Below are 13,078 nucleotides of genomic sequence, written 5' to 3'. Positions count from 1 at the left end.
TCATCCCTGTTCTGGGGCTGATGTTAAAGGTAACCTTTTTCTTTGTCCTGTGTGGCTGTTTTACCAATGCAGCAGAAAACCCCTTACGAGGACACCGTAAAGATTTTGCTCTGCATTTGGCAAAAACCCTGAAGCACTCCAGGAGTTTGGGTCGTGCTTAGCACACACAGGGGAGACCTATTCGGGGGTGCTTACTGTTTTTCTTGTCTCGACTTGTCTGTATTCTTAAATATACTTGTAGATGGTTGTAGGTGTATTGCAATTTAAAATGCCATAATATTTAATTGTCTCCTTTACAGTTCCTTGTTGCTGGAGCATTGAATGTTTTGGCTTACAAATATCCCAGTGCATTATGGGTAAGTGTAATTTTTCCCTGGTTACCATGTTGATCAGTGCTGAAAAAACAGCTATGATGTACACATATCATATGTCCATATTAAGATCATGCTCCAAAATGTAAACCATATTCCGACACAGGGAGGTCTGTGCAATTTAACCAATTCAACGCTAGCTAATTTTTCCTTTTGGCACACATGTAAAAATCTTCATTTTTGGCAATAAAATGACTTGAACCCCTAGAACATTATACAGTAAAACCTTGGATTGAGAGTAACTTGGTCTGAGAGTGTTTTGCAAGACGAGCAAAAAATGTTTTATACATGTTGACTTGATATACAAGTGATGTTTTGATATACAAGTCGCGTCACATCACAACATAGTATAAAAGAGAACAGATGCACCTCTAACTGTAGCAATATGGTTACATTTAATGAATATACAACATTTAGCAATCATGCGAGTTGCTAAATGTCGTACCTTCATTAAAGTGGTTGTAAACCCTTACAAACCACTTTGACCTACATGTAAGCCTAGATTAAGGTTTACCTGTAGGTCCAAGAAATATCTCCTAAACCTACACGGTTTAGGAGATATTTGCCGAAAGACAGGCACCGCTGTCTACGCAGGCGCACTGAGCGCGGCACCGTCAACGACGAAGATGCCGCGCGTGTCGGCGATGCATAGTAGTCCATTATGCTTTGCCTTTGCAGGGAATGAAAGAGGAAGTAAACTCATCAGGGTTTACTAAATCTTTAAATGTAACCATATTGCTACACTTAGATGCGCCTCTCTTCTCTTTTATACTCTGTAGCTCCTCCTGGATTTTGCTTCTATTCCCCTTTTAGACGTGGCCATTTGTGGATGGACATTTTATGGTTACACAATCTATCACACAGCTATAATCATTTTATATGGACTGAAAACTGAAGGGCTTATGAATAAATGGTTGTGGAACGAATCATCTGAGTTTCCGTTATTTCTTATGGAGAAATTCCCTTAGATATAAGAGTGCTTTGGATTACAAGTATGTTTCCAGAATGAATTATGCACGCAATCCAATGTTTTAATTTATATTTTCTGAAAGCAGAGGCTCTGTAGAATAAAAAAATGATAGTTTTTAAGTCATGTGTAGGGATGAGCCAAACACCCCCCCCGCTTCGGTTCGCACCAGAACTTTCGAACGGACCCCAAATTCGTACGAACGTTAGAACCCCATTGAAGTCTATGGGACTCGAACGTTCAAAATTAAAAGTGCTAATTTTAACAGCTAATATGCAAGATGCTGTCCTAAAAAGGGTTTGGGGACCTGGCTCCTGCCCCAGGGGACATGGGTCAATGCCTAAAATGTTTTTAAAAATGGCCGTTTTGGCGGGAGCACTGATTTTAATGACGATTAAAGTGAAAAAAAAGTGAAATATTCCTTTAAATATCGTGCCTGGGGGGTGTCTATAGTATGCCTGTGAAGTGCCACGTGTTTCCCGTGTTTAGAACAGTCCCTGCACAAAATGACATTTAATGGAAATAACGTCATTTCAAACTGCTTGCTGTTTTAATGTTATATCTGGTTCCTGCAATGTGGTTGAAAATCATTGAGAAAAATGGCATGGGTAGCCCTCCCTGCCCATTACCAGCCCCTTTGGGTCTTGTACGGATATTAAGGGGAACCCCGTACCCATATTAAAAAAAGGAAATACGTGTGGCCCCCAGGCCCTATATACTCAGAACAGCAGTATACAGGTGGTGCAAACAAGACAGGGACTTTGTAGATTTGTTGTAATTAAGTAGAATCTGTTTGTAATTTTCAACTGGTACATTTTTTAAAGTGTAGCTCCAGTCAAAAAAACTATTTTTAAGCTTTTTGGAAAACATAGGGAAGGGTTATCACCCCTGTATAATTTGTTTTGCCGTCCGTCTTTTTTCATCTCACTTGCTGTTGTCTCCTTCCGTTTGCAAGTAGGAGATGTTTGTAAGTTGGATGTTTGAAAGTAGGGGCCTGCCCTATATGCTCTGCAGAAATGGCGGAACAAGGTGTTGGTTTTGCCACAACATTGTAAGCCCTCAAAGTGACTCTTGGTGGGCGCTGGAGCGCCCTGCTGTGAACGATTATATCAAAAATTGTAATTACATGCCATTGTTGAACAGTGGTAGAAAAATTGACATTTGGTGGTTGTGGTGCTGGTGCCACAACACTATAAGTCCTCACCGTTACTCTGGGTGGGCACAGGAAGGGGCCCTCCTGTGAAATATTATATCAAGAATTGTAATTACATGTCCCTGTTAAACAGGGGCAGAAAAATTTGGCCTTAGGCACTGCTGCTGGTGCCACCACACTGCAACCTCTGCCATATACTCTAGTTTTATTGCAGGAATTGGCCCTGCTGCAAAGCATTGCATCAAAAATTGTAATTAAACGCCCCTGTTAAACAGGGGCAGAAAAATTGGGCTGCTGGCATCACCCAGAACCAAAAATGTTCTTCCAACATATATATATGTGTATATATGTATATGTATATAATATATATATATGTGTATATGTATATAATATATATATATGTGTATATGTATATAATATATATATATATATGTGTGTATATATATATATATATATATATATATATATATATATATACGTATATACAGATGTATACTGTGCTGTGCTGGAGGCACACACAACTTCCAATAACTCCTGCAGATGGCAATTGGGCTCAAATAGAGAACAGCTATGTAGGTGGATTATAGCGGTATGTACTGGGTACAGAGCACGCAGACAGCACGCACTATCTCCTAACACTACTGACTGCAAGCTCTATTATTAAAGATAGATCACTAGCTATATAGGTGAGGTGAATATAGTGGTGTATACTGCGGTCAGGGCACAGACAATAACCACTACACAACAGCAAGATAGGAAATCAGCCAAAAACGATCGGTGTGTACTGTGTTGAAGGTACACAGAACACCCACTGCTTCAGATGCCAACACACTACACGAGGCCGCCTCAATGGCGGCCTTATATAGTGTGGGGCATGCACTACACAGCCTGAGCTATGATTGGCCACAGGCATCCTGCCTGTGGCCAATCATGGCTCTCCTCGCTGCTGGCGCTGCGATTGGCCAAGCATGCGGGGTCACAGTGCATGCTTGGCCAATCATGAGCCAGCAATGCACTGCGCCATCGCAGTGCATTGTGGGCCGTGAGCGCCACGTGAATTTTGACGCGAACGGACCAAGTGTTCGGATATCGCCGAACGGACAATCAGCCAATGTTCAAGTCGAACGTACGCTCGACTCGAACACGAAGCTCATCCCTATTTGAGAGCAAGACATTGCTCTCCCCCATGAAGCTGACCGTTGCAGTCTAGGGCTGAAATGACAAAAAAGGAGCACAAGGGTGCGCCAGCTAGGTGCAACATCAATAGGTTTATTATGATAAAAGCCAAATGTAAACTCACAATATAAAATCCAAGAGCCATGCCAGATTGGATGGAAGCCGTCCACCAGATGAGCCACTTGTGAAAACAGTGTGTAGTCAGTGAGGAAACCAATTCCAATGTTCCAGGAGACGATACCATACGGTTACCATAGCAACCCGCCTGCCTCAATTGTGACATCACATCCTACCTTGTGTCCCACGGTAGCTCTCCTCATCTCCTGGAACATTGGACCTGGTTTCCTCACTGACTACACGCTGTTTGCTGTCGCAAGCGGCTCTTCTGGTGGACAGCTTCCATCCAATGTGGCATGGTTGCAGATAAGCTCTTTGATTCTATATTTCTGTGAGTTTGCATTTGGCTTTTTAATCATAATAAACCCATTGATGCTGCACTTAGCTGGTGCCCCCTTGTGTTTCTTTTTTGGTCCGATGATGCATCTGTCCCCCGCCGGCTCTAACACTGAGAACCGAATGATCAACTGCCGCCGAACGTTCGGTTCTCACAGCTCCCTGAGCAGAAAGTTGCTGATTGGAGCCCTGGGCTGTGGAGGGAGTGGGAGCAGCTTGCTGAGAGGCTAAGCCAGGTCAGGCATGTGGGTGGATCCCGACTTAATTGTCGCTATCTTACCCGAGCCTGGACCAACTCTGTGACCTCTGTGAAGCCCGCTGTCTACTGAAAACAGGTCACAGGAGTGCAGAACAAACTTCACTCCTGTGATCCACAGGAGAATTACAGCCAAACGAGCTTTGGCTGTACTTCTCCTTTTAAAGGGTCACTCTTTGGATGTACAGGTGCAGCTCATGAAATTAGAATATCATCAAAAATGTAATTAATTTCAATAACTGAATTCAAAAAGTCAAACTCAACTATTTTTTATATAGATGCGTTACACACAGCCCTATATTTCAAGCATTTATTTATTTTAATTTTGATGCGTATGGCTTACTGCTAGTGAAAACCCTAAATTTAGTATCTCTGAAAAATAGAATAGTACATAATACCAATAAAAACAAAAGGTTTTTAATACAGAAATGTTGGCTTACTGAAAAGTATGCCCATGTACAGTATAGCAGGACTCAAAATTTCAAGTCCTGAGCTACGAGACAGACATTAGTTACTCACCACCTGTTGCACCACCCAAACCCTACCCTGCCCCAAATTTCACCCCTAAACACGCTCTTGTAAATTATCTCATGAAATTACACTGTTAAATGTTTTATTCAGAATTAAGTTACAAAAATAAATAACAACTTTAACAATATTAAATTATAAAACAATGTAAACATAAAAGGAAAATAAGTGCTTTCCCTAAGTCAAAGTGTGGTATTAAAACGGTGTTCCAGCTGCAAAAAAAAATTTTTTTTAAAAGTCAGCAGCTACCAACACTGTAGCTGCTGACTTTTAATAAGGACTTGATTTCGCCATTCTAACTAAGGGAAACGGGCAGAGCCGGTTTCCTACTGCGCATGCACAAGTCACTTTCTGAATGGCCCTCGTCGTCTTCTGGGACACACACAGGTCCCAGAAGGCAGTGGGGGAGTTGGAGGATATGGCACCCTGGGCTGTGGTGAGGCTGGGACAGAAGTACATTATGTACTTCATTTAAGGTATGGAAAAAAAACAATTGTTAACCAAAAAAGAGTGGTGGAGGGAGTGGTCTTTCCTTTTTAAGACCAAATTATAAAAGTGGGTGGAACTCCGCTTTAAGGCAAATAAAACTCTACCTCCAAGACCTCCCCCAGTACATCTCTACCTTCAACGCCTCCTCCAATGCCCCCCCCCCCCCCCCATCACACCTATTTCTCCAATCCCTTCTCCCTCTAGCACACCTCTACCTCCTCTTCCCAGTATGTCTCTGCCTCCAATGCCCCCCCCCCCCAGCAAACCTGAGCTTTGTGCTTTTAATGACCCCCCAGCACACCTAGTCTTCCAACCTCCCCTCACCAACACACCTACGCCTCCATATCCGCCCCCTCCCCCATTCTATCATACCTATGCCTCCAATTCTGCCCCCCTCCCCCCATTTCTATCATACCCATGTTCCATAGGTATGAAAGAATGTGGGGGAGGGCAGAATTGGAGGCATCGGTATAATAGAATGGGGGGGGGTGTAATTGGAGGCATAGGTGTAATGGAATGGGGGAGGGGGGCAGAATTGGAAGCATAGGTATGATAAAATGGGGGGGGGGGGTGAAATTGGATGCGTAGATATGATAGAATGGGGGGCAGAATTGGAGGCATAGGTATGATCGAATGGGGGGGCAGAATTGGAGGTATAGGTGTGATAGAATGGGGGGGCAGAATTGGAGGCATAGGTATAATAGAATGGGGGGGGGCAGAATTGCAGGCATAGTTATGATAGAATGGAGGAGGGCCAAATTGGAGGCATGGATATAATAGATTGGGGGGTGCGATTCAGACCTATGCCTCCAATTACACCCCCCCCCCCCAATCCAGCAGATATGTGCTTTCAATCTCTTTAATCCCAACAAATTTATTGTTCAATCCCCCATTATATCAATGCCTCCAGAACATCACAGCACATACCATTCCCCTGCAACCACAGGGGTCAGGTATCGGTGCACTCCTTAGATGTGTGGGAGCTGGAGAGGGGCGGTCCCAAGTGGTGCCGGCTGGTACACTTTTTGCAAAGCTCGCGATGCGAGCCTGTGCAGGCGCAGATGTGTGGTTCCAGGCGGCTGTGGAATGTCTATTGAACTGCCCGCACTGCGAGTGTGTGCATGGCAGGGGGACACTGGATACATTGCCGATGCAGCACAGCCCTGTCCATACTCGCACTCCTCCTAATTTCACTTGCCAAATGCAAGCAGGCAAGTGGAATTTTTCTTTTTTTTTTTTTTTTTTTTGAGGGCTGCAGTATAGTATGCACTTAATACTTGGTTAGGGTTCCTTTTGCGTGAATTACTGCATCAATGCGGCGTGGCATGGAGGTAATCGGCCTGTGGTACTGCTGAGGTGCTATGGAAGCCCAGGTTGCTTTCATAGCGGCCTTCAGCTTGTCTGCATTGTTGGGTCTGGAGTCTCATCCTCCTCTTGACAATACTCCACAAATTCTCCCCTGGGGTTTAGGTCAGGTGAGTTTGCTGGCCAATTAAGCACAGTGATACAATGATCATTAAACCAGGTATTGGTAGTTTTGGCAGTGTGGGCAGGTGCCAAGTCCTGCTGGAAAATTAAATCCGCATCTCCTTAAAGCTGGTCAGCAGAGGGAAGCATGAAGTGCTCTAAAATCTCCTGGTAGAGGGCTGCGCTGACTTTGGTCTTTATAAAACACAGTGGGCCAACACCAGCAGATGACATGGCTCCTCAAATCATCACTGACAGTGGAAAACTTAACACTGGACCTCATGCAACTTGGATTCTGTGCCTCTCCACTCTTCTTCCAGACTCTGGAACCTTGATTTCCAAATGAAATGCAACATTTTCCTCAGTCCGTGTTAATTTGGGGAGCCATGTCATCTGCTGGTTTTGGTCCACTGTGTTTTATCAAGTTTAACTTTTTGAATTCAATTTACATGACCCTTTACAAGGGTCCTTAAGGCCTAGAGGTGGAAGCAATGTCAGACGTCGCTCCGGGCCTCCAAGGGCATAGAGTCGAGTGGGGGCCATCTTGCCCTCACTTGACTTCCTGCCCTTCGCAACACAGGATCGGATTGTTTTCGCTGCTACTGATGGGTCCGGTAAGCAGGTAAAATGACCAGGAAGGGGCGCGGATCATAAAGTGATCCTGTGCCAAACATGCCACCAGGACCACTTTTATGTGAAAGAGAATTGCCCGCAGTATAAAAATATACTGGGATTATGGCAGCTGGCTGTTGCCATAATCCCCGGTATAGAACGTCAAAGTAATGAAGTGGTTACAGACTGTTACAAAGCAGTGGGGAAAAGAAGAAGCATGTTAGGGGGTTGGACTAACAAGAGATTTGTTCACTTTGCCCTAATTTTAAAGATCGCCCCCCTGATCTTACCATACAGAAAGGCTTTTGCGGCGAACTACACTCTGCATGCAATAATCCTAAACTGCAATAGGGTGGAACAAGAGCATTAACACTTTCAGAAGAGTATTCGGGCCTATTAACACCTATGTGCTTTAATGACCATTTATTGATGGTAAAGTTTTCCATTTATTTTTAAAATGATTGTAAAGGAATTTATTTTTTAAATAACAAACCTGTGCAAGGGTTTTGCATAGAGCAGCCCTGATCACCCTCTTCTGGGACCTCCCGCCAACGCCCCTGGCTTCTCCTCCCCACATCCGAGTGCCCCCATAGCAAGCTAATTCCTATGGGGGGCACTTCTACGGGCTCTATCCCAGGTTAGACTCTTTGTACAAGGACACACACAGTCAGTACGCCTCAGCCCCCCACCCCACTCTCTCCTCACAGGGTGTGATTGACAGCAGCAGAAACCAATGGCTCACACTGCTGCCTCCATGTTCAGTGAGGAGAGAGCCGTTACTCTTTGGCACAGCGCTGGATCTAAATTGGCCTCATGTAAGGGTGGGGAGCTGAACACAAGGTTTTTTACCTTTTAATACAGAGAATAAGTTGGGGTAAAAAACTGCCTTTATAGCCAATTTATTGGAGCTAGTTCGGTGTGTTGACATGCTTTGATCTTTTATGGGAAACTAGGAAGCACTGAACTGCAGAATTAAAAGCTCACGTTAGGGAATTGCAGACCATCAGGTTATCAGCAAACAGAAGATTGTGTGTTCGGACAATTCAGAGCTAAAATTTTTTTTTGAAATTTATACAAGTAATTTCAGACAATCTGACAGTACATTGGGGATGGTAGTGCAATGTGGATATGTGGACCTTACGGGCCCTATGAAAGCAGGAAACCTTTTACCTTTTTCTAGTATGGGCAACCATATACATTTAGGAATATTTTAAGTTTTCTTTAGCTGTCCTTCTAATAAAGTATACATTTCTTGCTAAACCTCAGAAACGAGGAGACTCTGCAACTCCCCTGAAAAATATAAATTGACTGCTATAAGGCTGCTGTAAAAGCATAGGAAAACTCCTAGAACCATAAAAAGCACATTGGATGGCTTGGCTTGCTATAGTACCTAACCTACTAGTAGTAACCTAGTATGAGATAGATGTACTGTTTGTATGTGTAAAAAAAAAAAAAAAAAATTATATATATATATATATATATATATATATATATATATATATATATATATATATATATATATATATATATATATATATATATATATATATATATATATATATATATTGTATGAAATATGTTTAAAGAGGAATTCTAGCTTTGGGAACAAATACTATAGCTGCTGACTTTTAATATAAAGAACACGTGCCTGTCCAGGTATCCCGCAATGTTGGCACCCCAAGCCGATCCAGCCATCGGTCCCAGGTGCAGGCGCCGACATCTTCACTAAGAGAAACAGAAGCGAAGCCTTGCACCTTCACAGTCTGTTTCCTACTGTGCATGCACGAGTCGCACTGTGATCGTACCTGGTTTTGAGGTGTATCCGCCCACACCCCCCAAAAGAAGCCAGTGGCGGGGGAGAAAGGAAAGCAAACAAGCGGAGCTTTCCCTTTTGGATGGAGCTCTACATTAACAAAACTGCTCTTTTACTCCTGTTTAGATCATTTCAAATAGAACTAAGCATATAGGACTAAGCAGTGACCTTGAAATTTAGGGAAATTGTAGGTTGTTTTGATCTCCAATGTATATTATTTTTTATATCATCATATTTTTTTTCTTTTGTCTGTCACATAGATTTTCCTTGCCTTCATTTCTCTGTTTGGCTGCTTGGCAGTGTCTATTGCTGGCTTAGTCTTTGCTGCCATTGACATCGGTAGCTTCTCCTGGAGGAGCATGGCTGATCTGTGTGATAACGTTCTCAAACAAAACAACTATTACTACATAACTGCGCCTCCAGTCGACGACTATGGAACATACTGGATTTTGCAGAGATGCAAGAGTGAATTTCAAGAATATGAGGTGCGACTCTGTCTATTTCTGCTTGGACTGTACATGGGATGAAAGATGTTTAACCTCCCCAGTGATTCTCATACTGACTGCTTTTGCAGCTGGTGAACGTTATTGCTGTTGCAAAGCGTATTCCTTAGTAGTAGGGCTTGAAATCACAAGGGCTCTCTACAGCTGCCACAGAAGTGCCTGCCTAGGATTTCACTGAATCCTAAGGGGTTGATTTACTAAAACTGGAGCGTGAAAAATCTGGTGTAGCTGTGCATGGAATCCAATTTGTGTCTAATTTCAGGTTGTTCAATTAAGCTTTGGCAAAAAAAAAAAAAAACCTGGAAGCTGATTGCTTTCTATGTAGAGCTGCACCAGATTTTGCACTAGTAAATCAACCCCAAAGGCTCTACCCCTTGAACACATTTTTTTCCTAATTCTATTTACACTCTAACTTTAAAACGGTGCTCAAGGTAAAACTTTTTTAGGTTTGGATAAATTATGGAAGGCAGTGCCGGGACAAGATCATCCAGTGCCCAGGGCAAAGATGCCAAACTGCGCCCCCCTTTCCCTTAGGGTTAGGGTCAGGGTGCCCTCTACCCCTGCAATAAACCATTGCGCCAGGGGCAGCCGTCCCTCCTGCCCACCCCTTGTCCCGGCCCTGATGGAAGGGTGAGAGCCTGTGTTTGGTTTTTAAGCTGTCTGTGTCCCAGCTGGGGAGATCTCTCCTCTTTTTGTGAATCTGGAATATGAACAGAAGTAAAAAAACGAAAAAAAAAAAAAAACCCTGACCAAGGCTGTGGCCCTTTCCTACTTTATCCCACTTTATCTGAATTTTTTTTTGAAGTAATACTAGTGTTTTAAACAGTTTTTTTAGGCAGTAATAATTGAATACAGTTCCTGTAGTTGAAAATGACTGAATGTCTTAACAGTTGGTTTGATGGCTTTCCTCTCTTTTGCACAGAACTTGCTGTTAGGCTTGGTCATTATGTCCTTGCTGATGATGATCTGGGGCATCTGTGTTTCTGTTATAACTCTGATCTACAGACTGAACGTGTTTTTCAAAGCCTGCAAATGTGAGCTAAGTAGTGACATACTAATAGGTTACTGCTAGAGTCAAGCAGATATTAAAATGGCAGGTCCAGATTTGAAAGTAAAAAAAAAAAAAAAAACCTCCATAGACATATAAAAAGTACTAGAGTGAGTATGTGGGTTCCCAGCCGTCTCAGGGATTCATTATTGAAGTGTAGCTTGCCCTGCCTTTGCATCCCTTTTTCAATCTTGTGCTTGCATGTCCCATATTCAGCGAGATCACCAAGGAAGACAAATGGCCACTTATCAATACCTTCTGAGCCAGGCCCACACGTGCATTGAGCACACTCCGCTCAGTTTTATGGAGAGTTTGTATTCCATAGAAGTGCACATGTGGGTCCAGCTCTGGAGATTTGACAAGTGACTCTGCAGGGCAAGCCACAATGAAAATGCAGCAAAGTTGCAGTTACAGATAGTTGGTAATGTCTGTATAGTAATTTAGCCAATAGGGAAGCAGTGTACCATATTATAGGGCCCCTAGCCAAATTACTCAATTGCATAATTAAAAACCAGACTGCCGGTGGAAATGTCTGCAGTGACTTTTGAAAAGGAAGGTGTGTGGCAGAGCAGGGATGGTTGATACAAAATATAATTAATTCTGTATTTTCATAATGACAATATTTAACAGGTAGACATCATATCATATATGTATTTATTTATTTTTTTGTCTCACAGAAAGTTGAAGAGAATGATGATCCTCTGCTGTCACCAAACCTTACCCAAGACATTATTATTGCTTGAGGACGATGGTGTGATCTATATTTTACAAAGGCTTATTTCAGCTTCCTAAAGCTACAAAATGCAAAGAAAATATTCTAAATCCTGTGCTGAGAGAAATGGGCAAGCTGTCATTGCTGGCCAACTTTCAGTAATGCTAGTTGCCTGGCTGTTTTGGCTTTTAGAACTTTGGATTTAAGAGCTGACCTGGAACAATCGAGTCAGAAAAGTCAAAGTGAATTCAAGACCCCTAATCAGCATCCTTGTCCTGGCTCAGTGAAAACATATAAGCCACTGGATTAGCATGACAGCCAGGGAACAAGTAGATCTTGGTATGCTTTTTCCTTTTTAAATGTCTTAAATAGAACCTGTCACCTTTCCCATTCTTTTTTTGCTAGCCAGACCTTCCACCCCTGACACTCATCTTAGCACATTCCCTTCTTTCTATGTGCCTCCATTGGAAATCTTTGCTTCTAGGTATGGGGCAGCATTTGACCTTTCATTCCTCCTAGGATGCAGAGTTTGTGCCTAAGTGGCCAATCATTAGTCCGGGACATGTTTCACATAATTGGGGAACTGGTCCTGAATGGGAACGGACAGATTCTCCTTAATAGACTGCTGCCCTCGTTGGGCAATTACCCTGTTTTTTATCTTTTGTGACTCCGTAGCAGAGACATTAGCCTTGTGTCTGCTTTGAATGACCGTTTATACTCCGCTCATGATCCTTTTGCAGATTCACAAAATAACTGACTTAATATGATTTTATAGAATGTAATGTTCATAAACTCGCGTGTAATTTTAAGTAGTTTTTTTTTTCGTTTTTTTTTTCCTATATAAGCATGATTATCTTTCAGTAATAATTAAATAAATGTAACCTTGATATCTTGCCACTGTCACAATAAAGACATATATTGTTACTTCTGCATCAGCCAGACTTTGTAATGCTTTGTTATTCCATAAGGCATTGAGTAACTGAAGTAAATTTATTTTACTAGTGAGCACTTTAACATTAAATATATATAAAATGCCACGCTTGCTGTGAAGTTAAATAAATCTCTTAGACTAATAACTGCTTGTTATTGCAAACCAGCATCGTGCAAATATACAACAAAAGTGACGTTGTGCAAAAAAAATATAAAAATAGTTTCTATGGCGTAAACAAATATAAAATTATCTGTGAAAAACCAGACTATTAAACAGTCCATGATAAACAAATGGGGCACTGACACCCGAAAGAGCTGCTGGTTTTATTGGGCTTACCATTCGTCTTCTTTACTGTTTCTCCGTCTAGGGTTCCTGTGGTAGATGGCCCAAAGAAATATGTAAAGTTACACCAAATCTTCTTTTGGGTTATTTATTTGAAGTAGAAACAGAGTCTCTCAGTTTAGGGTAGAGGGTTAGGAGAAAGTTCAGGTACTTTGGACTGCAAAAATGGAAAGTCTCTTATAGAAAAAAATCCAGAGAATAACCGTTTCACAGCTGGATTTCACAACCCCCAGATAGACCTCCTCTCACTAGGCCTA

At 42.3% G+C, this 13,078-nt stretch overlaps 1 protein-coding gene across 1 annotated transcript in view; it reads left to right on the top strand.

Annotated features, from left to right (window-relative positions):
• LOC143929924 (transmembrane protein 176B-like) overlaps window positions 1–12,389 on the top strand; it is a 30,110-nt gene extending 17,721 nt beyond the window's left edge. Inside the window, exons 3-6 of the mRNA XM_077453862.1 lie at window positions 300–356; window positions 9,546–9,770; window positions 10,711–10,831; window positions 11,518–12,389. Of these exons, the coding sequence (XP_077309988.1) occupies window positions 300–356; window positions 9,546–9,770; window positions 10,711–10,831; window positions 11,518–11,579 (465 nt within the window). The 3' untranslated portion in view covers window positions 11,580–12,389. The remainder of the gene's footprint in view (window positions 1–299; window positions 357–9,545; window positions 9,771–10,710; window positions 10,832–11,517) is intronic.
• The last annotated feature ends 689 nt before the right edge of the window (window positions 12,390–13,078 follow it).

This window comes from Lithobates pipiens, unplaced genomic scaffold (assembly GCF_037356315.1).
Source record: "Lithobates pipiens isolate NorthernLeopardFrog02 unplaced genomic scaffold, aLitPip1_a1.2 Scaffold_25, whole genome shotgun sequence".
Taxonomy (NCBI): Eukaryota; Metazoa; Chordata; class Amphibia; order Anura; family Ranidae; genus Lithobates; species Lithobates pipiens.
The sequence above is the reverse complement of the archived record's forward strand: the minus strand, read 5'-3'. Positions and strand labels throughout refer to the sequence as shown.